The following is a 24,439-nucleotide window of genomic DNA, read 5'->3' on the forward strand; positions in this document are numbered from 1 at the left end:
GGAAATACGACCGCAACTTCCGACCTTTTCGCGAAATTTATGTGTCATATAGAGATGCATTATGATATATATACGCACACATATATATGTATGTATACTCTCTGCAAGTGTTTAGTATATAACATATTACACTCAGAGAAATCAGGGTGTTCCCATTTTGTCAGATCTAGATTGCATCAGTTAAATACGCAACATCATCGAGCTATTTTCCTTCATGTTCATCGAGGAATCTACATGAATCATTTTGCGGAAGCACGTCAATGCGTTCGTACAACTGCAACAATTAAATATAAAATGAAAACAATTTCTTCCGCGAATTTTTAGAATACATAATAGAGCATTTCCTTTTTTTACGGAAGTAGAATCCCAACAAACACCAATTTAAGTTACATATAATGTAACTTAAATTGGTGTTGGTTGTAATTTCCTATTATATTCAACAATTAACTGTAATATTGTGTATTATGTTATAGCTTTGTTGTTGAATGGGAAATTACATGTACGTTGCATGTAACTTGGTGTTTGCTAAGATAAGTGATTTAGATTACAGGAACTAATGCAGGAATAAGGCAAATCTAGCACAATTATTGTTTCATTCAATTTATAAATTAATGCATATGCTGTAAGATATTTCGAATACTTTTGCAAGTCAGTGCAAGTCGTATAAGATACGATCTGTATTACGCTATTATATGTTATAATTATATATGAGTAGATAATGCGCATATTAAGATAATCGATTCGTTAGTCGGCTATTAGTAACGTAATCTTAAGATTATTGAGATAAAAACATTACACCATTTGTTTACATTAATTTCACAATTATAAGACCAATTCTTCACGCTCAATTTCTTTATTGGCGAGATTGGTGACATCAAGACATCTTTTTGATTCTGTAATCCTCTTTTGGATAATTTTTATGTAATACATATTTTGCGGAAAGGAGGAAATTTCTACAATAGGATCATTCCAAAGAGAAGAGCAGTTATATCTTTCAAGAATCCAGAATTTTCTGTTTCTAAAAAATATATTATTTCATTATGTCAGATTTACGATAAACTGAACTGCATAACTGGAATAAATTGTTTATAAATATTACAAGCATATATATATATATTAGGTGTTGGAATTAATTCGTAGCGTTTTTAATGAAAGAATGTTATTTATTTCACATGAGCATTAAAAAATACATTAATGAAAGTACTTCCCATCACTTGTAAAACGCTACGAATTAATTCCAACACCTAATATATATATATGAATTCTATTTGTTAAATTATATAAAATTATATATACAAAATAAATCTAATTATTTATGATAAATTTATATTAAAAAATATAACGTTGATAAGAAAGCAAATAACGAAAAAAGAAAATTGCCACTAGTTAAATCAACAATATATTGGAATTTACAGGAAAAATCTCTCAATAGATCGGAAATTGCAAGGATCAGTGTAATGTTTGTAAGTACTAATATGTAACTGATATGCATCGTATATTAATTTGATATCAGTTATACATTAATATTATTGAGCTATATATTAGATCAAATAATATATTAGCTCAACGTATATTTATATATTTAATAATTAACAGACCCTACTACAGAATTAACAGAATATAGAATATAGAATTTCATAGTAACCAAAAATTTACTCAAAATATAGTTGCAGGAAAAAGTTTTGCTCCTTTAATTCCTTTTATTCCTATTTCCTCAAAAACGTCTGTGGCTTTAACTACAGATTACAGAAATAGGAATTTTTCCTGACCAATCCGCTCCTGCTAATTAACTTGGCGAAGCTTGTTGACAGCGATGGTGGGGACAGTTGTTGACCCTGGCTCTGATCACTCTATCATGGATATTATCGTCAGTTGATGTTCTGATCTGCGACAAAGCTGCCACATAAAATAAAAGGATTTGCCGGAACTGAACGAGTCTTTGTTAAAGTGTGCTGTAATCATTTTTTAGTATTCGGTTAATAATATCGAAATTGAATAATTCGCCGATAATGTCGACATCAATTTTTCTAGTGTCTCTTAAGTTTCTAACGTTGCTGATCATTAGCATCAATGCACGTAAGTTGATTCTTCAAACTTTGAAAACTACTTGACATAACATTAATGTTAGTTCAGGAACATGTTGAAAGTTAATTTGTTCTAATTTATTATGCTCTTCGTTCATGTATGCATTCTAGAAAATATGAAAAATATCATAAAGATACTTATAATATTTTTCACATTCTTTAAATTTTTGGTAGACATTATTTGAATTCATTTGTCGTTTCTTATACTTAAAAGATAAGACACAGACAAATTACAGAAAATAACTAGAATTAATTTACTGTAAGATTGCCCTCCCCCCCCCTTTTCGGCTTCAACAAACAGCGTAACATAAAGGAAACGGTCCAGAGGAACAGCTCAGTATCAGGCTGCTCCTCGGCCTAATGAAGTGGATTGCAAGGTTTATGAAACGTTGGCATTCCAAGAATGAATCTGAACAAGGAGAGAACCCGCGAAACGCGTAATCTTTATATAGAAAGCACCCATGGAAGCTTCAAGAATATCATTATAAGATTATTATAATGATTCAAATGATTGAGAACAAAAAATTAGTTTATGTATAAATAAATAACATTAGAAAAAAATAAAAATACATTTAACAAATAGTTTGCATGTATCATTAAACTTTTTTGACTTTTTTTCATTAAAATTTTTTGTTTTTAAAGATTTAAAATTAAAATAACTTTTTTCAAAAAACAATTTTTTACAAGTTTTTATTTTTTTTATTATATCCTATATAAAAATTATTATAGCCTAATTTCTAATTTTTTAAATAAATTTAGTAATGTTTAATTATATTTTTCTCAAAAGTTTCTCTATTTTCTTTTTTACTTGGCACACAAAAAAAAGACAAAGTATTAATTGTATCAAAAATTATGCTTGCTAATGTACACAATATTAATAACTATAGATCAAATGCGCGTCTGAAGTTTCGATAATTGTTCAAATTTAATTTTATTACTGGAAGTAATAAAATTGGAAGTAATAATTGGAAGAATAACTGGAAGTAATAATTAATCACCGTTGGACACAACTATCACGCGATCCACGACATTATTAATTATCAATATATGACATGCTTCCGTAAAAACAAAATTAGGTGTCAGTCACATTCTTTCGAATTATATATGCGGCATTACGTCACCGAATTAATGGTTAACGTCGAGGAAATATGCATAGTCAATGCGATTGAATCAACTTTGTTTGATTTCGCGCATTGCAATACTTGGATGGATCTCTGAATTATAGACATTTTTCATTATCTAATACAATAATTTATATTGTAATATTAATGTAATTGTGTATCATTATAATAATCCATTATATTTATTTTTGTATAAATAATACTGATATCATCTGTAGTATTAAATTCTGAAAGAAAGAGACTTCTACAAAGAAAGTTCTACAAAGAGAGTTTTACAAAGAGATCCTTATATAATCTAGAAAAAAAATGATCAGTTCTGTTCAGAAAATTAGAAATTTTCGACATTTTAAATTCTAGACAAACAGCGAGAATAAAAAACATATGTATTCAGGGTGGGGGGTAAGTTAACTTTTTTTTTAACTAAATTAAGTTAAAATTAACAACCTTGAAAATTTAACTTAGTTAAAATACAAGTTAATTTATAATGAATTTAATTGAATTAAATATTAAGTTAATAAAAAAAAGTAATTAAAAAGTTAAAAGTTAAATTTATTTATTTTTTATTTTTTTATTTCATGATTCCAAGATTTCAGTCTTATAAATAACGAAAATGACAAATATATATAATTCATTTAGAAAATACTCTATATTCTATTTACATAGACTGTGATTACGCAAAGTTGTTATCTTTCAATTAAAAAAAATTTTTCGACATAAATCACTAAATAACAAATATTTGTTATTTTTCATGATATTTTTTATAAAAGAAAATTAACTTAAAATTAATTTATTGGGTATAAAATAAACATATATCATTGTCAGTAATTCTAATAAAGATAATATTATGTTTTCTTATTCTTATTAATATTCTTTTTATCTTGATATCTTATTCCTATTTTTCGCAGAATACCAAAGCCCGAGAGATCAGTGTACGGTGGATAGCCAGGTGGGAACATGCATAAACGCACGTGATTGTACATTAGTGTCCAACATTCTGCAGCAATCGCGGGAGCAGGCCATCAACTACCTGAGACGCAATCATTGCGGTTTCGAAGGCTCAAATCCTTTGGTGTGCTGTGTTAACAGTGCGAGCATCAGCACCCGTCCAAGCGGTGTCGTGACGAATCCTGGGACTACATCGGATCCGAGTAGGAACTCGGAATCATCCTCTTCGCCTATCGAAAATCTCCAGCTAGACCTGGCAAATAATCCATTGCTGTCGAACGACTGCGGTCGCGACCTGTCGCAGAGAATTGTAGGTGGCGAACGTACTGATCTGGACGAGTTTCCTTGGATGGCGCTGGTCGAATATCAAAAACGTGAATAAAAATAAATAAATTATTAATTAATTATAGATATATAAAGTCTTAAATAAGTTATCATTTTATCATATGAACAGTTAACTTACAATGTATAATATAATTCAATGTAAATTATATTGTTAAAAGTACATATTTTTATATAGGATGTTATTTGATATTACAGCAAATGGTAGAACGACAGCATGCGGTGGTGTTTTAATAAATAAACGCTATATCCTTACTGCCGCTCATTGCGTTAAAGGCAAGGACTTACCAGCTACTTGGCGCCTGTCCAGTGTCCGCCTGGGCGAATACAACACTGACACCGAGAGAGATTGCGTGCCGGATAGTGAGAGTAGTGAGATATGTGCCGATGATCCAATAACCGTAGGTGTGGAAGAACAAATCGCTCATGAAAATTACCGGCCCACTTCACGGGATCAACGTTATGATATTGCATTACTACGTCTCAGCCGTGACGTGCCATTCACAAGATACATTCAGCCCATCTGCCTGCCATCCAATTCGTCGCTCGGAGGCAAACTTTTCGTGGCCGGTTGGGGCAAGACGGAAACCAGCTCGGCTTCGAATATTAAATTGAAATTGGCCTTGCCTTTGGCAGAGAAGAGCCTGTGCGATCAAACCTACTTCAGCGCTGGAGTTCGGCTAGGACTAGGACAGATCTGTGCGGGTGGTCAGAAAGGCAAAGACTCGTGTCGGGGTGATTCGGGTGGTCCCCTGATGGCCCTCGAAAGGATCGCCGATGGTACCGGCAAATGGACTGCTGTAGGCGTTGTATCCTTTGGACCATCGCCTTGCGGCATGCAGGGATGGCCTGGCGTATACACGAAAGTGTCAGACTTCGTTCCCTGGATTCTTAACAATATGAGGCGATAAATGAGACACTATATTATTTACGAAGGAAGATATCTTTTGACTATTGCTTGGAAATGATTTTTTAAAGAAGATATTGATGAACAAAATGCGAAAAAAAAATTTTAATTGTGATAAATAAATTATGTATATTAATAAGATAAAGGATGAGATTGTCATTATAAAATAACAATTTTTTTTCTTTCTCTCCCTTTGTTTTTCTATATATATAAAAGATCCATAACATACTGAATACTCAATAACATAAATATGTGACGTAGTTAAGTAACATTCGTTTTATCTGTATTTATATTGACATGTTAAATAGCAATAATACTTACAAATATTAGTAACAAGTTTTATTTAAACACGAAGCAATAAATCTAAAATAAAATTCACGATATTGACAACAAATGATAAAGAAGTCAATATTCATAAAGGAGTTATATCGCTTTTAAGAACGACAATATATGTGTAAAAAAGTTTTTTAAGTTTGTAATAACACTTAATAAAGACCAATTAAAATTCTTTATTAATTGTATTGAATTAATAATTACCTTTTTCTTTTTTTTCGGTGTACTATTCTCTTCTTTCTCTTTTATTGTCCTGACATCGATGAATAATTTGTTTGCTTTTGAATTATAATGATTTTCATAATAGTGATATTTTTTTTAAAATTATTTTCCTTAGTATTATTCTCGTATTTTTATAGAGATTACTCTTATCATCATAATGTGAATCCTTGATGAGTATCGCATAAAATTTATATTTCTAAGAAACGTCATTTAATCATCAATAAATTACAACATTATTTGTAATCTACTTATTTGCACTTTATCTAATTAATATAAAAAATTAAATCGATTTCCTGGTAATTCCACTTTCTTTTGAAAAAAAAGTAGTGAAAAATCGCGAATTGTCGAATCGCAAAATTATGTGATTAATAATTACGTAATTCACTATTCATATTTTTATTTTTTGGAGTTAATAAAACGAGCGGGGTTACTATGGAATATGACCTATTGACTGATATATAACATTGTAACAGTTTATCCTACGCAACTTCGAAAAACACAATCAAGGATTGTACTAGAAAATAAAATTCATTAATTGAAATACTTTATTAATTACTTGGGGTACCGTTAATAAATCATAAATATTAAAAATTTCTCTCGCAAAACTCGAGGAGAAAACTTTCTGTTTGTCGATTTTTCTTAAAATATTATTTTCATGAGAAACGACAAGTAGAAAATTTTCTCCTCGAGCATTACGAGAGAATAATGTTTGAGAATTACAGTGATTGATTAATTGCTGTTAATTATGTGCCATTAATTCATTATATCGCTTTTAAGAACGACAATCTTTAACGTAATAATCTTTTAGAGAGAAATGCTTCTTTAATGTCACTAGCGAAGGAATCTTCGTAGTTTGTTGCGATCATAGATTATGACATATGTTTAAAAATTTTATTGAATTAAATAACAAATAAGTAAAAAAATTTAATACGTAGCGAGCAACATCTTTGATATCCAGATTGAAGAAACTGATATTTCGTCGTAATTTTCTTCATCTATCAAGCTTTGATTAATAGTTGCATATTTTAACAGAACAACATACATCTCTATAAGAGTTTGATCACGCAGCAATATTATCTTGGGAAACTCCCGGTAATTATAAAAATCACAATGTTTATTCTTTATCAACCTTTTCTGGCAATATTCGTTGTAATTATCGTCTTCCGAACAAGAATAAGTGTTTCGATAATTCAAACTGACTTTTTCTTTCTCCTTCTCTTTTATTTTAGTCTTTTTTTCCTTATATCTTCTTTCACGTATATCTTTCAGAAGAGATTCCAGCGATGCCTTTATCTTAATTTTATTTATAAGCAACATTAATTTTTTTCCTAAAAGAAGCATTTTGATTTTGTCGTTTACGTTTTCATTTTACTGAATAAACTTATGTTCCTTCCGAGAAATTATGCTAACGCCGTTAATTAGTGATAAAAGAAACATATATATGTTTATTTCCGACTTTCACGATTGTAGAAGTGTGAATAACACAATTCTAAAAATTGTTGATAAAAAACATATGTATGTTTAGTGATCAAAATTAATTGTACAATTTTTTAAACGTAAGAGAATAAGAGAAATTACAATATTTATAAAAATATAAATGTAAGAGATTGAATATTTGTGTGTGTGTGAAGTTTTTTAAATAAATATAAAAATTAAATTTCAAAATAAATACATAATAAAATAATATATAATAATTTATAAGATAATATTTTGTGACAACTCTTTTAACATAAATCGTAAAAATCCTATCAGTAATATTATTTCTATGAATGGAATGTACGTTAACATCAACATCTCCAAAAGTGTTAATTCATATAAGTAAAGACTTCATAAAAGGACAACTTTTTTAAAGGAAAACTCGCACGATTCAGATTTTCTCAGCATTTTACGAATCCCACGATAAGCTATAATTAGAAAAGAATAATGAAGACAAATCATCACTAATGAACATCCCCACCGAAGCAGATTATTAGACCTAACAAGTAGTAGAGGAGCTTAGTTGATTGGCGATCAGTCGATCAGTACTGGTTTTGATCTGACTGTGATACATTTGATCTTGAATGCGCGACGAGAATCATCGGAGCGAACCAGAAAAATCTCCGCTCGATCTATAAGAGAAAGAAAAAGAGAGAAAGAAGAGAATTTCTATAAAGCGAGATTGATTGGAGAAGAGTTACATGCTAATACCACAAATAAACATGATGTCCATCAGCTTATTCGTCTTTTTTCTCTCTTTAACAGCAATTGATGCACGTGAGTACTTTATTAAATTCGTTGCATTTGGGTATTCACTTAAAAAGGAATATCTAGTTCTTTCTTTAAGGTAGTTCTAACAGTAAATCTTTTCTTGATATTTTTTTAAAATCATGCACTTATTTTAGATTGTAGAGACACATTTTGTACAATTAATATATTAATAATTAAATGCATCTATCTGATTCTAATCATATATTTCTCAAGGCGCTTTTTCAAATAAATATTATTTAAGATATTTTAAATTATATATAATATGTAGTTTGAAAATGCAGAATTTATTCTAAACTTCGATAAGACTTTTATGTATAAAAGGTTTTGCTTAAAAAACATTAATTGATTAAATTGAACAATAATTTATCGTTGCAGAGAATAAGTGTTCAAATTGTGATGTTAATTGCGTTAACATTCGCAAGTGTCCAGAAATCATATCTATCTTGACAAGTTCAGGCCAGCTTTCTGCAGAAACATTACAAACCCTTAGAAATTTGCAATGTGGTTTCGAAGGCAGCGATCCGAAAGTTTGTTGCAATCAGGTAATTGAATATAACGCATTAGTTTATCTACAATAATGTTAAGTTAAAATTAATTTACTATAATCTAAATTAATAAATCTAAATTAAAATTATTTAATATAATCGATGATCTCTAATTTAAAAAATACAATTAAATCTAATATAATTTAAAGCTAATTTAAAAAGTAAACAAATTAGTAAAAAAAATATGATTTATGTTTTATAAATTATTGTATAATTAAAAATAAATACATATCTTTCGAGAATATATTGTAGCAACTTTGAATTGATAATTTTGTTTCTCTATTTGTATCCAAGTCTTTGTTAATTATTTAAATACATTTATAAAAAGTTAAAAGAGTATTAGCAGATTGATTATTGGTTCTCGTCGAGGACATCAGATTAATGCGTATTTCGGAGTATTGTTCATCATTTTCCATGAAATATATCAAATTATTCATACATCGCATGCTGTCAATGGTATATGTAATAATCTAACAAAGATGCACCGTTGTTGCGAATCATTTAATAACGTTTTCAAATAATTTTGAAACAAATTTCTGTGAACTCGATTTTTTACTTTATGCTGATCTTATTGTTTGATCGGGATATTGACTCAAACTTTACTCGTAAAATCTAAAATTTATAAAATACTTTATTATATCCAATGATAATAAAATCAGTATTTTATTATTATCCAAGATTTTATTGCAATCAAAATTTCTTTATGACTGTCCGACTTTTTTTATTTTAGGTGAAATATTAGAAATATATTTTTCCAAATGAAGCAATGAAAACGTTTTTATGGTCAATTTTAAAATATTTTAATATCTATTTGAAAATGCGCATTTCATGTTTATATATATATATATATATTTGCAATATATAATAAAGTTCTCTTTAACTAGATATTGTTCGTCATTGTTGAATTTCCGATTCCATACAAAAATACATTAAATTCAAGTGTTTTCAGTTTTTCCAATTTTTCTCATGTTAAATATTAATCTTTTTGATTATATATCTTTGATAATAGGCACTAATAACAATAACGACAGAGGCTTCAAATCTAGAAAATCCACCGAATCCACCAGATGTGACGAACCACCCGAATCTACGTCTGTTGAATCATACAATGTGTGGGCCCATCACTCAGACGAAGCTACTCGGCAGTAACAAGACTGGAATTTTTCAGTATCCGTGGATGGCGTTAATCGCATACGATACTGGAAGACCAAATCCGGAATTCCGTTGTGGCGGCACGGTCATCTCCTCGCGCTACGTCCTCACCGCCGCTCATTGTGTTACTTTCCTTCCAGGCGGTAAGGAAAAAACTATAAAGTCATATTGCCATAAGTATGGCAAAAATTAGAATTAAGTTTTAAACTTAATAAGAAATTTAAGATTGAATTTAAAAATAAAGTTTGAAAGATACTTAAGAACATTCATTGTTCTTGGCGTTTTTTATAACGCATAAATTTATGTTATTCTCCAGATCTACGACTAATAAGCGTCAGGGTAGGAGATCACGACTTAAGCAAGGAACGTGATTGCGATACGAATATCAAAGGACTTGAGATCGTGTGTGCCGAGAGGTATCAGGATTTCGGTGTGGAAAGTGTCCACTTCCATCCGGAATATACGAGAACAAAGCTGCAAAATGACATCGCGCTTATTAGATTGAATAGTACAGTGGATTTCAGACCTCAGAATGTCAAACCCATTTGTCTGCCGTTTGGCACTGCGACGACACTACGTCATAAAAAAGTGAGAATGATCAATATACTTCCATTCATAATTAGGAAATAATAATAAAAAAAGCAGCTAAAAAGATTTACGAGTTACATTTATTTTACTTCAAATTATTTAAAAAATCTGCTAACTGATTTAACATTATAATTGGAAAAAGAAATTTCTAAATTATGTTTATCGCATATTCTCTCTCTCTCTCTCTCTCTCTCTCTCTCTCTCTCTCTCTCTGTTCCCCTCTTTCATAAATTGAAATATTTCATAATTGTATTTTTTCAAATTAATGCTACAGTCCATTAAATTTTTTCGAGAAATATTTTCTACACCTTTAAAAAATTTTCACTCAAACTATCTCTTGATTTTCGTAAAGATTACTTCGTTTGTATTTCGAAATTTTGCTTTTAATTGCTCTCAGGTTGTAGTGACCGGTTGGGGCACGACGGAGTTGGGTCTACGCAATCAAGAACTCCTGCAAGTGACGCTGACACTAGTGGACAATAAACAGTGTAAGGAAATGTACAGGCCGACCATGCAGATCTGGTATAAGCAGCTATGTGTCAGTGGCCGAAAGTACGTGAACTTCTGTTTGGCCAATAGCGGTGATCTCCTGCAGGCACCTGGTATATACAATAATAGATCAATACGCATGATCCAGTACGGTGTGGTCAGCTACGGACTGAATCAGTGCGGCACTGAGGGATTTCCTGGTGTCTATACCAATGTCGCCTACTACATGGACTGGATTCTCAACACACTGACCGATTAAAACAAAACTAAAATATTGCGGAACGAAGTCTTTTATATCGAATATTTTTAATCTCTATTTGGAAAATGTTAACGCAAACGCGGTAATCTCAATTGTGATGAGAATGAGAAAACAACTTTGGCGAGGCGTTCGATAAACAGTACGTAAATAAATAAGACTGATTTCAAAAGATTACCAAACGAATAATAAGTATATTGACAATTTCTTGTCCAGAAAACTGAACAAAAAATCGCAACATTTTTACTGAGAGGAAATTAATTATTACATTAGTTTATTGGATATAAAAAAAATCTCAGTGATTCTATTAAAGATAATGAAATTATCTTTAATTTTTTCTTATTATTAATATTCTTTTATTCTGACATCTCATTCTTATTTTTCGCTAAATACGGAAGTCCTAAAGATCAATGTACGGTCAACGCAAGGCGGAAACATGCATAAACGCACGTGAATGTACATTGGTGTCCAACATTCTGCAGCAATTGTGGGAGCAGACCATCATTTACCCGACATGCAATCATTGCGATTTCGAAGCCTCAAATCTTTTGATGTGTTGTGTCAAAAGCGTGAGCATCGGCAACCATCTAAGCGATGTCGTAACAAACTATGGGACTACATCCGGCTAGAATTCGAAATCCCTGTATATCGAAAACTTCCAGACAAACCTGACAAATAATCCTGGCCTTGCCCCCTTGATGAACAATAATCTGTGTGATCAAACCTATGTCTGCGCTGAAGTCCGGCTGGGCTATCGACTGTAGTCAGAAAGGCCAAGACTGGTATTAGGGTGATTCGGGTGGTCCCTTGAATACCTGTCGAAGAGATCACCGGGAAATGAACTGCTGTAGGCGTTGAATCCTTTGGACCATCACCCTGCAACATATAGGAATAACCTGGTGTAGGGATAACACGCAAGTGTATTCAGATTTCGTTTCATGAATTCCTAACAACATGAGGTCGCAAACAGAGATACATCTATCGAAGAAATTAAGTTATTTCTTGACTATGTCTCAGAACTATGTCTCTAATGAAAAATTTTTTAAAAATTTGTGAAAATATATTATATATGAAACAATGTATTTTTATAGTTCAAGTTTTATCTTGTAGAATTAGTTAGTTTTGTAAAGATTCATTACATTTACATGTTGTTAAAATAGGATGAATAGAATGTTATATATTAATCATTTTGTCAAAGTTTCTCTGAAGAAATTGATGAATAAAATTTTTTACTTATGGTAAATAAATTTTATTTGTATTAATAAGGTAAAAGATGATTGTGTGTCATTATAATAATTAATTATAATAATTAATTACCTTTCCTCTTTGTTTGCTATATATAAAAGTCCCATGAACATATTTAATAATATTAAGATATTAAGTGACACTAATAATTGCTCATTTATTTTACCTATATTTATGTTGACACGTTTTATAGCAATAAAATATTCTTAGTGAGTTTTATTAAAACACAAAGTGTAGTAACTCGTGAATAAAATCCACGATATTGACAATAAATGATAAAGAAAATAATATCTATAAAGAAGTTAGCTTATCTCATAAGAACGTAAATGTATAAAAAAAGTATTTTTTACGTTTTTAATAACACTAATAAAGACAAATTAAAATTTTTCCATAACTATATTGAATTAATAATTTATACCTTTTTTTCTCGCCAATTATTCTCCTCTTTTTCTTTTTATGTCAACATCAATTTGTCAATATCATTTTAATCATTCATTCTCATTTGAATTATAATAGTTTTTACAGTGTTATTATTTTTTTTTAATTACGCTACTTTCCTTCGTATTATCCTCATGTTTTCATAATGAGATCTCTCTTATTATCATATGTATATCCTTGATGTATCTTGTGTAAGACATATATTTCTGGAAAACGTCAATTAATCATCAATAAACTGCAACATTATTTACTTATCCGCATTTTTCTAATATATAAAAAACTAAACCGATTTTCTGATAATTCCACCTTCTTTTGAGGAAAATGTTGTATAAAATTGCGAATTGTTGTATTGCAAAACTATGTGATTGATTACGTCATTCAATATTCACATCTTTATTTTCCGGAGTTATCAAACGAGCGGGGTCACTATGGAATATGACCTATCGCCTGACTTATTACGTTGTAACAGTTTATCCTATGCAATTTCGAAAAGCACAATCAAAGGCATCGCACTGTACTAAAAAATTAAATTTGTTAATTATAATATTTCATTAATTAATTAAAATAATATTAATAAATTATAAATATAAAAAATTTCCATTGAGGAAAAATAACAAACCTAAAATTTTCTTCTCAAGTATTACGAGAGAATAATACTTGTGAATGCAGTTGTTGATTAATTGCTGCAGCTAATCATGTGCCATTAACTTGTTGACGTATTAGTCTTCCAGAGATAAAGAGTCTTCTTCAATATCACGAGTGAACGAATCTTTGCATTTTGTTGTGATCATAGTAGATCACGATAATGTATTTAAAAATTTGAATGAAATAACAAATAAGAGATAAAGAAATACATAGCGAGTAACATTTTTGATAGTCAATTTGGAGAAAAGTACTAATATTTCATCGTAACTTTCCTCATCTGTCAACCGATGACTAATAGTTGTATATTTCAACGGAAGCATATTCAACATAGCATTCCTGCATGATACAACAATATTATCTTGGGAAACTCCTAATAATTATAAAAGTCGCGACGTTTTTGATCTACTTTTTCTGGCGAAATTTGTTATAATTATCATTTTCTGAACGAAAATAATTTTTAGTTTCAATATCCGACGGCTCTCTTTCCTTTTTATTTTAGCCTCTCATTTCTTATCTCTTCTTTCGTGTATATCTCTCAGGAAAAATTCCTGCAATGCCACTTCGTCTTTATCTTAATTTTATTTATAAGCGATATTAATTTTTTTCTTAGAAGAAGTACGTTGATTTTATCGTTTAAGTTTTCATTTTAATGATTAAACTTACGTTCCTTCCGAGAAATTATACTGACGCCGTCAATTGATGAGAGAAACAAATATATATATTTATTTATCCGATTTTCACGATTTTAGAACTGTGAATAACATCATTTTGGAAATTGTTGATAAAAAGACATGTATATACAGTGACTAAAATTAATTGCACAATTTCTTAAACGTAAGTGATAGAATAAGAGATTTTTAAAATATGTATAGTTTTAAAAATGTAAATGTAAGAGATTAAATATTAAAAGCTTTAATTTATTAAAAAATCAAAATTTTAAAGTAAACAGATAATAAAATAGTATAAAATAAAATTTTGTAACAGTTTTATAAATGTACTGTAATATTCTTATCAGTAATGTTATTTCCATGAACGGAATATATGATAACATCAACATCCTCAAAGTTGGTAATTCAAATAAGTGAGGATTTCGTAAAAGGATAATGAAATTTTTTTTAAAGGAAAATTCGCGCATTTCAGATTTTCCTAGCATTTTACGAGTCCCACGATAAGCTATAATTGGAAGCGAATGACTAATGGATCATCACCGATGATCACCCTCCCCTCCCCCCAAACCAGCAGATTTAATAGGCCCAGCAAGTAGTGGAGGAGCTTAGTCGATTGGCAACCAGCCGATCAGTACTGGTTTTGATCTGACTTATGGTACATCTCGACTTGAACACAAACTCGACACAAAAGACCGACGTCAGCCACAAGTGGAATTATTACATTTCCCAACGGAATACGAGCCTTCTATCTATATATATATTGAAGGACGTCGACGAGAATCATCGGAGCGAAACAGGAAAATTCCCGCTCGATCTGATCTGTAAGGGAAAGAAAAGGAGAGAAAGAAGAGAATTCCTATAAAACGAGATTGTTTGGCAAGAGTTACATGCTGATATCACAAATAAACATGATGTCCATTGGCTTCTTCGTCTTTTTCCTCGCTTTAATAGTAATTGATGCACGTGAGTACTCCATTCGACGTCAATTCATTGCATTTGAGCACTTTCACCTGAAAAATAATTTTAGTTTTTTCTTTAATAAAGTTCTAACAGTAAATCTTTTCCTGAATTTTTTTTCGTGCGTTTATTTTGAATTGTCAGAGCACATTTAGCACAGTTAATTAACATATATTTATAATTAAATGCACCTGTTTAATTCTCATTGTACATTCATCAAGGTGCTTTCTCAAATGAATATTTAAGTTATTTCAAATTATTTACAATATGTAGTATGTTTAAAATGCTGAACTAAACTTCGGATAAGACATGAATTTTAAGTTTTGAAAGTTGTTGTTTAAAAAACATTAATTAATTAATTAAACAATAATTTACCATTACAGAAAATGAATGTTCAAATGGTAATTGCGTCAACATTCGCAAATGTCCGGAGGTCATATCTCTCTTAACAAGTTCAAGACCACTTTCAGCAGAGACATTGCAGACTCTTAGAAATTTGCAATGTGGCTTCGAAGGCAACGACCCGAAGGTTTGTTGCAGTCAGGTAATTGAATTTGACCTAAACGCATTAATTTATTTATAATAATATTAACTTAGTATTAATTTATTAAAATCTAAATTAATAAAGTTAACTAACATATAATGTAATGGATAATCTCTAATTTAAGAAAGAAAATTTAAAGTTGAAAAAATAAACAAAGAAGTAAGAATTATGAATTATGAATTATAAATATATATCTTTCGCGAATATATATTATAACAACTTGCATTGACAATTTTGCTATTTTGTTTCCTATGCTTTGTTAATTACTTAAATACATTTATTTAAAAAGTTAAAATATTATATATTGGCAGATTGATTATTGGTTCTCGTCGAGGACATCAGATTAATGCGTTTTGGATGATTGTTCATCATTTTCCATGTATTCATGAAATATATCAAATTGTACATCACATACTGCCATCATTGTTGTACGTAATAGAGATATATCGTTGTTGCAAATCGTTTAATAGTCTTTTGAAATAATACTGAAACAGGTTTCTGTGACCTCGACTTCCTGTTTTATCCTAATCTCATTGTATTAGCAGGATATCGGCTGAAACTTAACTCATAAAATATTAAATTTACAAAATATTCTATTATATCAAATAACAATAAAATCAGATATTTTATTGTTATCAGATATTTTATTACAATCAAAGTTGCTTTATAGCTTCTCTTATTTTAGATGTAATATTAAAAATGCATTTTTCCAAACAAAGCAATAAAATTTCTTATGCTCAATTTTTAAATATCTTTATCCATTCACACACAAAAACGCATTTCACATATTTATAGAACATAATAAATCTCTCTACAACTTGATATTGTTCGCCATTATAACACTGTTGAATTTTCGATTTCATAAAAAAATGCATTAAGTGTTCAGTTTTTCCAATTTTGCTTATATTAAATATTAATCTTTGGTAATAGGCATCCACAACAACAACAACAACAACAGAGGCACCAAATCCAGAAAACCTTTCAAATCCACCAGATGTGACGAACCACCCGAATCTGCGTCTGTTGGATCATACAATGTGTGGGCCCATCACTCAGACGAAGGTAGTTGGCGGCAACAAGACTGGAATTTTCCAATATCCGTGGATGGCATTAATCGCATACGATACTGGAAGACCAAATCCGGAATTCCGTTGTGGCGGCACGGTCATCTCCTCGCGCTACGTCCTCACCGCTGCTCATTGTGTTACCTTCCTTCCAGGGGGTAAGGAAAAAACTATAAAGTCATATTGCCATAAGTATGGCAAAAATTAGAATTAAGTTTTAAACTTAATAAGAAATTTAAGATTGAATTTAAAAATAAAGTTTGAAAGATACTTAAGAACATTCGTTGTTCTTGGCGTTTTTTATAACGCATAAATTTATGTTTTTCTCCAGGTCTACGACTAATAGGCGTCAGGGTAGGAGATCACGACTTAAGCAAGGAACGTGACTGCGATACGAATAACAAAGGACTTGAGGTCGTGTGTGCCGAGAGGTATCAGGATTTCAGTGTGGAAAGCGTCCAGTTCCATCCGGAATACACGAGAACAAAGCTGCAAAATGACATCGCGCTTATTAGGTTAAATAGTACAGTGGATTTCAGACCTCGGAATGTCAGACCTGTTTGTCTGCCTTTTGGCACTGCAACAGCGCTAAATCATAACAAGGTGAGAATGATCAATATATTTCCATTTATAATTAGGAAATAATAAAAAAGAAGCTGCTAAAAAGATTTATAAGTTATATTTATTTTGCTTTAAATTAATTAAATCTACTACTGATTTAATACTATAAATAAAAAAAGGAATTTTTAAATAACGTTTTTCATGTTTCATGTTCTCTCTCTCTCTCTCTCTCTCTCTCTCTCTCTCTCTCTCTCTCTCTGTCTCTCTCTTATAAATTAAAATATTTCACAATTGTATCTCTTTAAATGGATTCTACAGTCCATCAAACTTTTTTGAGAAATATTTTCTACCGCTTCTAAAAATTTCGACTCGGATGAATTTCTCGATTTTCGTAAAGACTACTTCATTTCTATTTCGAAATTTTCTTTTTGACTGGCAGGCTGTAGTAACCGGTTGGGGCGCGACAGAGTTGGGACCGCGCAGTCAGGATCTTCTGCAAGCGAAGCTACCACTAGTAGCCATTGAACAGTGTAAAGAAATATATAAGCGGACCACACAGATCTGGTACAAGCAACTATGTGCCGGCGGCCAAATGAACGTGGACTCTTGTTTGGGTGATAGTGGTGGACCTCTTCAGGCAGCTGGTATATACAATAGTAGATCAATACGCATCATTCAATACGGCGTCGTCAGCTACGGACTGAAGCAGTGCGGCACTGAGGGATTCCCCGGAGTTTACACTAATGTCGCCTACTACATGGACTGGATTCTCAACACACTGACAGATTAAAGGTAGACTGAAACATTGCGAAACGAAGTCTTTCATATTGAATACTTTTAATTTCCGTGTTCGGAATATGGTGACACAAACGCGATAATTCCCATCGTGGTGAGAACGAGAATTTAGCGAGAATTAAATTTGGCGCGTTCCATAAATATGTAGATAAATAAAATTGATTTTAAAAGATTGACAAAACGAGTAAAATTATCACGGCAGAGAAGGAATATCTTTAATGCTGTGGAAATAGGCGGTTTAAGTGTCTAGGAAGGTGATTCGCAAAATACCGTTCTAGCGTATTTTTAATTAATATAAATAATTAGTGTTCATTTTAAAAACTTTTGTTATCTTTTTAATGGAATAAAGTGTCTTATTATCGATACACTTTATTCCATTAGAAGTTTTCTCGAGATTGCGACTTAAATTATATTTTACACTATTTTATTGCATATGAGATAAGCGTGTAATATCTTTGATGAGAAGAAAAAAAACAAAAAAGAGAGAGGAAGAGAGTTTTTTGCTCGCTTTAATGAATATATGTGCTAAACCGATGCGTGATTATGATTTATATGTTAATTTATCATGTTTTTACGCTTCATAAGATATCGATATAATAAACCATTTTTCTATAAAAAAGTTGGTTGTTATTTGCTTCCTGAGTTCTACGAAAAGTATTTCGTAGAATAGTTAGTCACGATAAACTGGATTCGCCGAAAAATTATCATAATCGTTTTAATTTCAAATTGATTCTTTAATCAACTTTGAACCGTTCTTGATATGTCGGAATATCAGCTTAGCTGTAGATTATTCTTATAAATATAGTTCAATTATAACAAAGCTGAATAAATAAAAAGCTTTTTCTTCAGATAATTTCAAACTGAAAAGCTTGGTCAAGGTTTACCTATTTATCGTAATATATTCTAATCATAATTAATATATAAATATAGGAACCTGACATTCAGAATAATTTCGCGATAATAATAAGAATTATCGGTTCAATTCACTCTTCGACATCATCGCTGCGGGATCGCTCATCGCTACTAAACAATTTTTCGTTGCGATCCTCGATCCATTCCGCCGTTTCATTGATCGAAACCTTCAATGGACCGCGATCGGCTTTTCTTTTCAGTGTCGAGGCTTCTGACTTAGCAGCCGATTTGTCGGAGGAATCGCCCGACGACTTCGATGATGATTGGTTTGACATCAGAGTACCGGAAGAACTGACTAATGATCCGGAATTTGGTCTAGAATTGCTGGCAAAGCTTAAATACGAGTCCAAGCTACTTGACGTAGATCTTTTCGACTGTTGCTGTTGTTTCTTTTTCTTCCTTTTCTTCTTCCGGACGTAGGCACTCTTCGAAGGAACCTTCTGTTGCGCCTTTACGAGCGATTGAAAACTCTGCAAAATTCGTGTATAAAGCGTAGTTTACACAATACTTTATTAGAATGTATCCTAAAGAATTTACATTATTTCTTAATCTTGCTTTATATAAAATATATTGGTGCATAAAATATATAAAGTATTAAAATACGTTGTTTTTTTTTTCATAAAAAAGACATTTATTGATAAATATTTGTTTCTACTTAGAAAGTAAAATTATCCATAATTACAATTATCTAATAACGACGCATGCAAATAACAAGAAATTCATATTACCTGAGAATGACGCTCGAAAAGAGTCGGTATTTGCGTCACACGGTCCAGCATCATTTCCATTTGCAGTCGATGACGTTCGGCCTGTTCCCGCGCCTCGTCACGACGAAGAGACGTCCGTATGTCTAGGTCTCTGTCATGCTCGTGCCTTGTTTTCGCGACATTAGATCAATAACTGATCATAAAAATCGATGAACGCTTAGATCTATAGATCCAGTGCGTACCTCGCGGCCGATCTCAGGGCCTTCCACGCGGGTTTTCGGCCGATCAGCGTCTCCCTGAACTTCAGTATCTGTTCCCGCCGCTTCTCCTCCATCCGCTCCTGTATCTCGCGCTCCAGTTTCTCTCTGTGATGAGTTTTCGATCGTCATTTACACGTGTGAATTCCTCTCTAATTAAAAATTATCCTTTGTTTGTATTTAGGAAAAAATTAAATCCTATACCAGAGCGACTTTTTATGATTCGCAACTATCATTTCGTTCTTCAACTGAATTTCTACTATTTTAAAATCAACTTTTCAGAAATATAAGTAAATAGAGGGATTCTGGGTTACGCAATCTTTCTCATTAAAGGTCGTACCGTGAAGCTTGACATCTCAAAATCGCAGCCAGGTTATTCCCGCGCGAAGACAATGCGGACGTCAGCGCGGACCTAGTTCTGTCGGACATCGTCGTAGTCGGAATGACAGATTCGTCATCATCCTTGTTGGGCTCCATGTCCTGAAAATGTGCATATGCGGACTTGACACGTTCACGCCTCGCCATCGATGGCGGTAACGAAGAAGACTTCAACATCTCCGCAGCCCTCAACCTTTTCCTTAGCTGTCTGGAATCGCGTAAATAAATCTCTATCTAATTGTTTTCAATTCTCAAGAGATTTTAAAAAGTTTTTAGCTCTTTAAATAATCTTGTTGTGTAAGTATCTTACACAACTTTAGAAAGCCGAGTTCTAATAATTAAATTCATTTCTTTTAATTGCAAAGTAATTAGTCGCTTATATATAAACTTTCACTTGTATACAGAATAAGCTTTAAAATTAAATTAAGACTTAATTTCTAAAAATTTTTATCTATTTGCAATTTTTAAAGACTGTCGATATATTTCAATCAAGAAAAATAATAGAATTTTCTGGACATTCAATATTCGTAATGCGACTTTATCGACACTAAGAAAGAAAAAAAAGAACAAGAGCAAAGATATATAAATATAGATATTAAACGTGCATAAAAATGTCCATTTAAATTTTTCTAAGATAAAATATGGAAAGAACTCGACAATTAACGACAAGCTGACCTATAATATTCATCCTCAAGCATACGGTCGTAAACCTCGGTGCCGAACAGGTTTCTTGGTACTGGCTTAGCCTTGAAACGCGAAGAACTGCTCTTGCTCGAGTAGAGTTCAGGACTGGACCTCGCCATGGATCGCCAGGCACGACGATCGCACTCCAGCTTAAAAGGTCGCACTTGCGACAATAGATTTAGTGCGCTCTCTTCGCGTACAATACGACTTCTGAACATCAAAAACGCACGTTATATCGAGGTTTAATATTAATTATAATTTCACAGACCTCTAAATAGTTAAAAAACTAAAATAATATATAAAAGTATAGTGAAACTTTCAGAATTGAAGAAATACGATACTAAATTTGATTGAAAATAAAAAAAAAGTAGATAGTATTATACAGTCATTTGTAAAAATGCTACCTAACTGACCTTTCCTCTTTTTCAGCCATTAATTTGTCATAAAGTGGTATTTTGGATGTAATAGGAATTGGTCTGACTCGTCGTTTTTTCGAAGGACTTTTCTTCTCGTTATCTTCATTCGTCCGTTCGACTGTCTCTATCTCTGTCATATATTTTTCAGCCTCTTCCCTGAAAAAGGACATCAAATGTTTCTTCAATTATATAAACAGGAAATGAGTAGTATAAAATATTTAATTACAGAAAAACAGATACACTTAATATAAATATATATATATATAAAATAGTATAAAAACCTAAAAATATTTCAAGACATTTTACAAACTTAAAAAATAAAATAATTTATAAATATCTATTAATAATAATTTAATAAAATAATTTTTTCTTTTATTGATATATTGATATAAAAAATTGCTTTTAATTCGATAAAAAAGATTGAATGTCTACTAAAATTAGATTAATAATGAAAACTAATACAGTTTTATGTTAATATTCTAACAACGTAGAGAGACACATTTGAAACATGTATCTATTAAGCAGGTTTTTAAATGCAAGCAGGCTCTTAAATATGTTTTAAGAATCTCATCCTCAGCGTGATATTCACGTACCTCAGCGTGAAACTGAACGGTTTAGGCACTGTGGGGTGCCATTCTTTCGAGCTACTTGGTGGTAAACTTTTTGTCTCGATGCTATCCTCGCCATCACTGTTCACGCTGTCATCGCTTTTCGATTCGCTCCACGTGCTCCAGCTTTTATTGGCCGCAAGTATCTCCTTGTTGCGCATTGTCTTCATTTCCTTATCCTTGTCTCTGCATCTAGAATCAACATTAACGTGTTTTATAAATAAAAGCAATAGAGACAATAAAAGATAAATATAATTACATATATATAATTTCTCCAATGCATTCGTAATTTAAGATTTTTCCTTTCAGCTGCCTTTCTTCCTCTCTCTCTCTCTCTCTCTCTCTCTCTCTCTCTCTCTCTCTCTCTCTCTCTCACTCTCTCATCGCTTAACAACTTTATAAATTATCACCTATACGTCAGTAGATCTTGATCTTCGGCGAGACTAGCAAAATTTCCAGATGGAAACAGTATTGGGCTGCTGGTTCTCGACTCCTCGAGGTAGCATTTCTTGCCATTCAACTTGAGATCATCAACAACGACATTCGATTTGTTGTCCTTTGACTTTGAGCTCTCATTTCTCGTAATTGACAGACGCGATGACGGCTCCTCTGTGTCATCCAGCGAGTTTCTCAGATTCTGCAGAAGCAGCCGCTGCTTCCTTCTTAGATATTCAACCTTTTGCTTGAATTGCTCGTTCGACAAATGATGTACTTGTCCATAATCCGGTATGCTCTTCAGGAACTCCAGAAGATTTTCCAATGTGTCGCGCGGACTCGACGACTCTGAGTTCTCAACGGCAGTTGGTTCACCCTCGGCAAAGTTAATTTTTTTCACTTTCTCTGATCTTCGGCTGCCGGATGACAGTCGAGGACGTTCGTAAGAAGGAGTTGGTTGCCGGCTACAAGGATCCACCGGCATCTTCACGCACGAGTGGAAAAAGGAGGTGCCTCTGTGCTCCGTCATGGTTCACTGATTTATTACGAAATATTATGTAACACGTATAAGTTAATGTAACAAATAAATAATGTGATAAAATAAATTTTAGATATTAATGAATTTACTGTTACAAGATATGTAAATATTTGTAGATAATTAAAAAAAACTTTTTCTATTAAATATAATAAGTATTTCATAATTTCTAACACATTCGTCCTTTTTACAATTTAATGATGAAAAAAGGACTTCTTAATTAAATAAATTGAAATTAAATTTAAAATATGAAGTTTAGATATTATCAAAGGCACAACTATAACACAATTAAAGATAATTACACAATAGAATCGTACAACTACTGTCTATAATTGCAGCATAAGTTAATTATATATAATATATATACGACATACACAGATATACAGGAAAAATTACTAATAACTGAACACAGCAAACATTAAAATATAAGATAAAGAATACAATAAATCAAACTAACTTTTCTAATTACCAAACAGTTAAATTTTTAAATTGATTGCATCTGTAACTTTGTAACAGCCATAAAATTTCAATCAGGATAACATGATTAATATACATATATTTATCTTAAGGTCTTAAACTCTACCTACAAATGTGCCTTTTATTTTATTCTAATCGTCATCAAAATTGAGACATTTTGCCGACTTTTTCTTAGAAGATTTCACCAGATTCTTCATGGAATTTCTTGTGACTAATCACCTTCATTCTCTGAGTAATCAGCCAAATACGAGTTCAAGTCGATTCTAAGAAGGTGGTTTGTGACCAAATCCTGATTTCAACACTGGGATACAAACAATGTACTGGCAACTTCGATGGCCGTTACTGTACCTGCTACGGGGGATCAATGCGACCTGGCGTCGCCGACCTGGCGTCGCCGTCGTCATGGTGAAGCTCGCGAGGAAGTGCTAACGCCCTGCAACCAGTTCTACGGAATTAAATGGCGCGCAAAACAATCCGATCGATTCGTCTGAATGTGAATGTTACCGCCGAACGTACGTGGAAAATGATTATGTCTGCGAAATCGTTGATTCCTCCGAGCATGAACTTCGTTCGAGTAAATGATGAAATTTTGATAACCTATAAAAATTTATATATATGCTCAAATCTTTGCGATTACGTAGAGAGAAAAGCTCTATTTATATAACATGCTTATTCAAAGAGAATGATTAGAATCTATTTTTTTCTGGATTATACTATGTGATATCTGCCATATCAATCCTATTCTGGAATTATACAATATTATATTTAACTCAGCATATTTAATAAATCAGGATTTTTTTGTGATTTAGATTTTCTAATTAAAAATTAAAAGTGAGAAGTTTAATTCTCTTCATTTAAAATTAATTATCTTTAATTAGAAGA

General features: G+C 31.6%; 4 protein-coding genes and 1 long non-coding RNA gene across 11 annotated transcripts; 3 read left to right on the forward strand and 2 right to left on the reverse strand.

Moving 5' to 3' along the window:
* The first annotated feature begins 1,842 nt into the window (after nucleotides 1-1,842).
* Nucleotides 1,843-5,915, forward strand: LOC147906747 (CLIP domain-containing serine protease HP8). The gene is made up of 3 exons (XM_087415764.1): nucleotides 1,843-2,076; nucleotides 4,111-4,524; nucleotides 4,691-5,915. The coding sequence occupies exons 1-3, from the start codon at nucleotides 2,010-2,012 to the stop codon at nucleotides 5,401-5,403; spliced, it is 1,194 nt and encodes a 397-aa protein (XP_087271890.1). The 5' UTR covers nucleotides 1,843-2,009; the 3' UTR covers nucleotides 5,404-5,915.
* Nucleotides 5,916-7,716: 1,801 nt separating this feature from the next.
* On the forward strand, nucleotides 7,717-12,478 carry LOC105147749 (CLIP domain-containing serine protease HP8). The gene is made up of 5 exons (XM_087415766.1): nucleotides 7,717-8,207; nucleotides 8,577-8,743; nucleotides 9,756-10,041; nucleotides 10,215-10,486; nucleotides 10,884-12,478. The coding sequence occupies exons 1-5, from the start codon at nucleotides 8,132-8,134 to the stop codon at nucleotides 11,232-11,234; spliced, it is 1,152 nt and encodes a 383-aa protein (XP_087271892.1). The 5' UTR covers nucleotides 7,717-8,131; the 3' UTR covers nucleotides 11,235-12,478.
* A 143-nt stretch (nucleotides 12,479-12,621) lies between these two features.
* On the reverse strand, nucleotides 12,622-14,669 carry LOC147906748 (uncharacterized). The gene is made up of 3 exons (XR_015548211.1): nucleotides 13,534-14,669; nucleotides 13,221-13,431; nucleotides 12,622-13,120 (listed from the first exon to the last, which is right to left on the reverse strand). It is a non-coding gene; the product is annotated as an uncharacterized LOC147906748 (long non-coding RNA).
* A 164-nt stretch (nucleotides 14,670-14,833) lies between these two features.
* On the forward strand, nucleotides 14,834-21,463 carry LOC105147734 (CLIP domain-containing serine protease HP8). Of its 4 annotated transcripts, none has more exons than XM_011058952.2 (6): nucleotides 14,834-15,190; nucleotides 15,568-15,728; nucleotides 16,659-16,950; nucleotides 17,124-17,395; nucleotides 17,793-18,145; nucleotides 20,358-21,463. In XM_011058952.2, exons 1-5 carry the CDS (start codon nucleotides 15,115-15,117, stop codon nucleotides 18,141-18,143), a joined length of 1,152 nt encoding a protein of 383 aa, XP_011057254.1. In that variant the 5' UTR covers nucleotides 14,834-15,114; the 3' UTR covers nucleotides 18,144-18,145; nucleotides 20,358-21,463. The 4 variants fall into 4 exon arrangements, with proteins under 4 accessions (XP_011057254.1, XP_011057253.1, XP_011057252.1 ...); XM_011058951.2 differs by lacking the exon at nucleotides 20,358-21,463 and adding an exon at nucleotides 19,261-19,662; XM_011058950.2 differs by lacking the exon at nucleotides 20,358-21,463 and having other exon boundaries at nucleotides 17,793-18,767.
* Nucleotides 18,862-24,056, reverse strand: LOC105147748 (uncharacterized). 4 transcript variants are annotated; one of them, XM_087415748.1, is made up of 9 exons: nucleotides 23,906-24,056; nucleotides 22,521-23,080; nucleotides 22,096-22,302; nucleotides 21,500-21,658; nucleotides 21,078-21,296; nucleotides 20,365-20,610; nucleotides 20,010-20,132; nucleotides 19,789-19,933; nucleotides 18,862-19,530 (listed from the first exon to the last, which is right to left on the reverse strand). In XM_087415748.1, exons 2-9 carry the CDS (start codon nucleotides 23,072-23,074, stop codon nucleotides 19,132-19,134), a joined length of 2,052 nt encoding a protein of 683 aa, XP_087271874.1. In that variant the 5' UTR covers nucleotides 23,075-23,080; nucleotides 23,906-24,056; the 3' UTR covers nucleotides 18,862-19,131. The 4 variants fall into 4 exon arrangements, with proteins under 4 accessions (XP_087271874.1, XP_011057275.1, XP_087271873.1 ...); XM_011058973.2 differs by having other exon boundaries at nucleotides 23,777-23,922; XM_087415747.1 differs by having other exon boundaries at nucleotides 23,668-23,907.
* Nucleotides 24,057-24,439: the final 383 nt, after the last annotated feature.

Source organism: Acromyrmex echinatior, chromosome 18 (genome assembly GCF_024713525.1).
Source record: "Acromyrmex echinatior isolate Ae372 chromosome 18, ASM2471352v2, whole genome shotgun sequence".
Taxonomy (NCBI): domain Eukaryota; kingdom Metazoa; phylum Arthropoda; class Insecta; order Hymenoptera; family Formicidae; genus Acromyrmex; species Acromyrmex echinatior.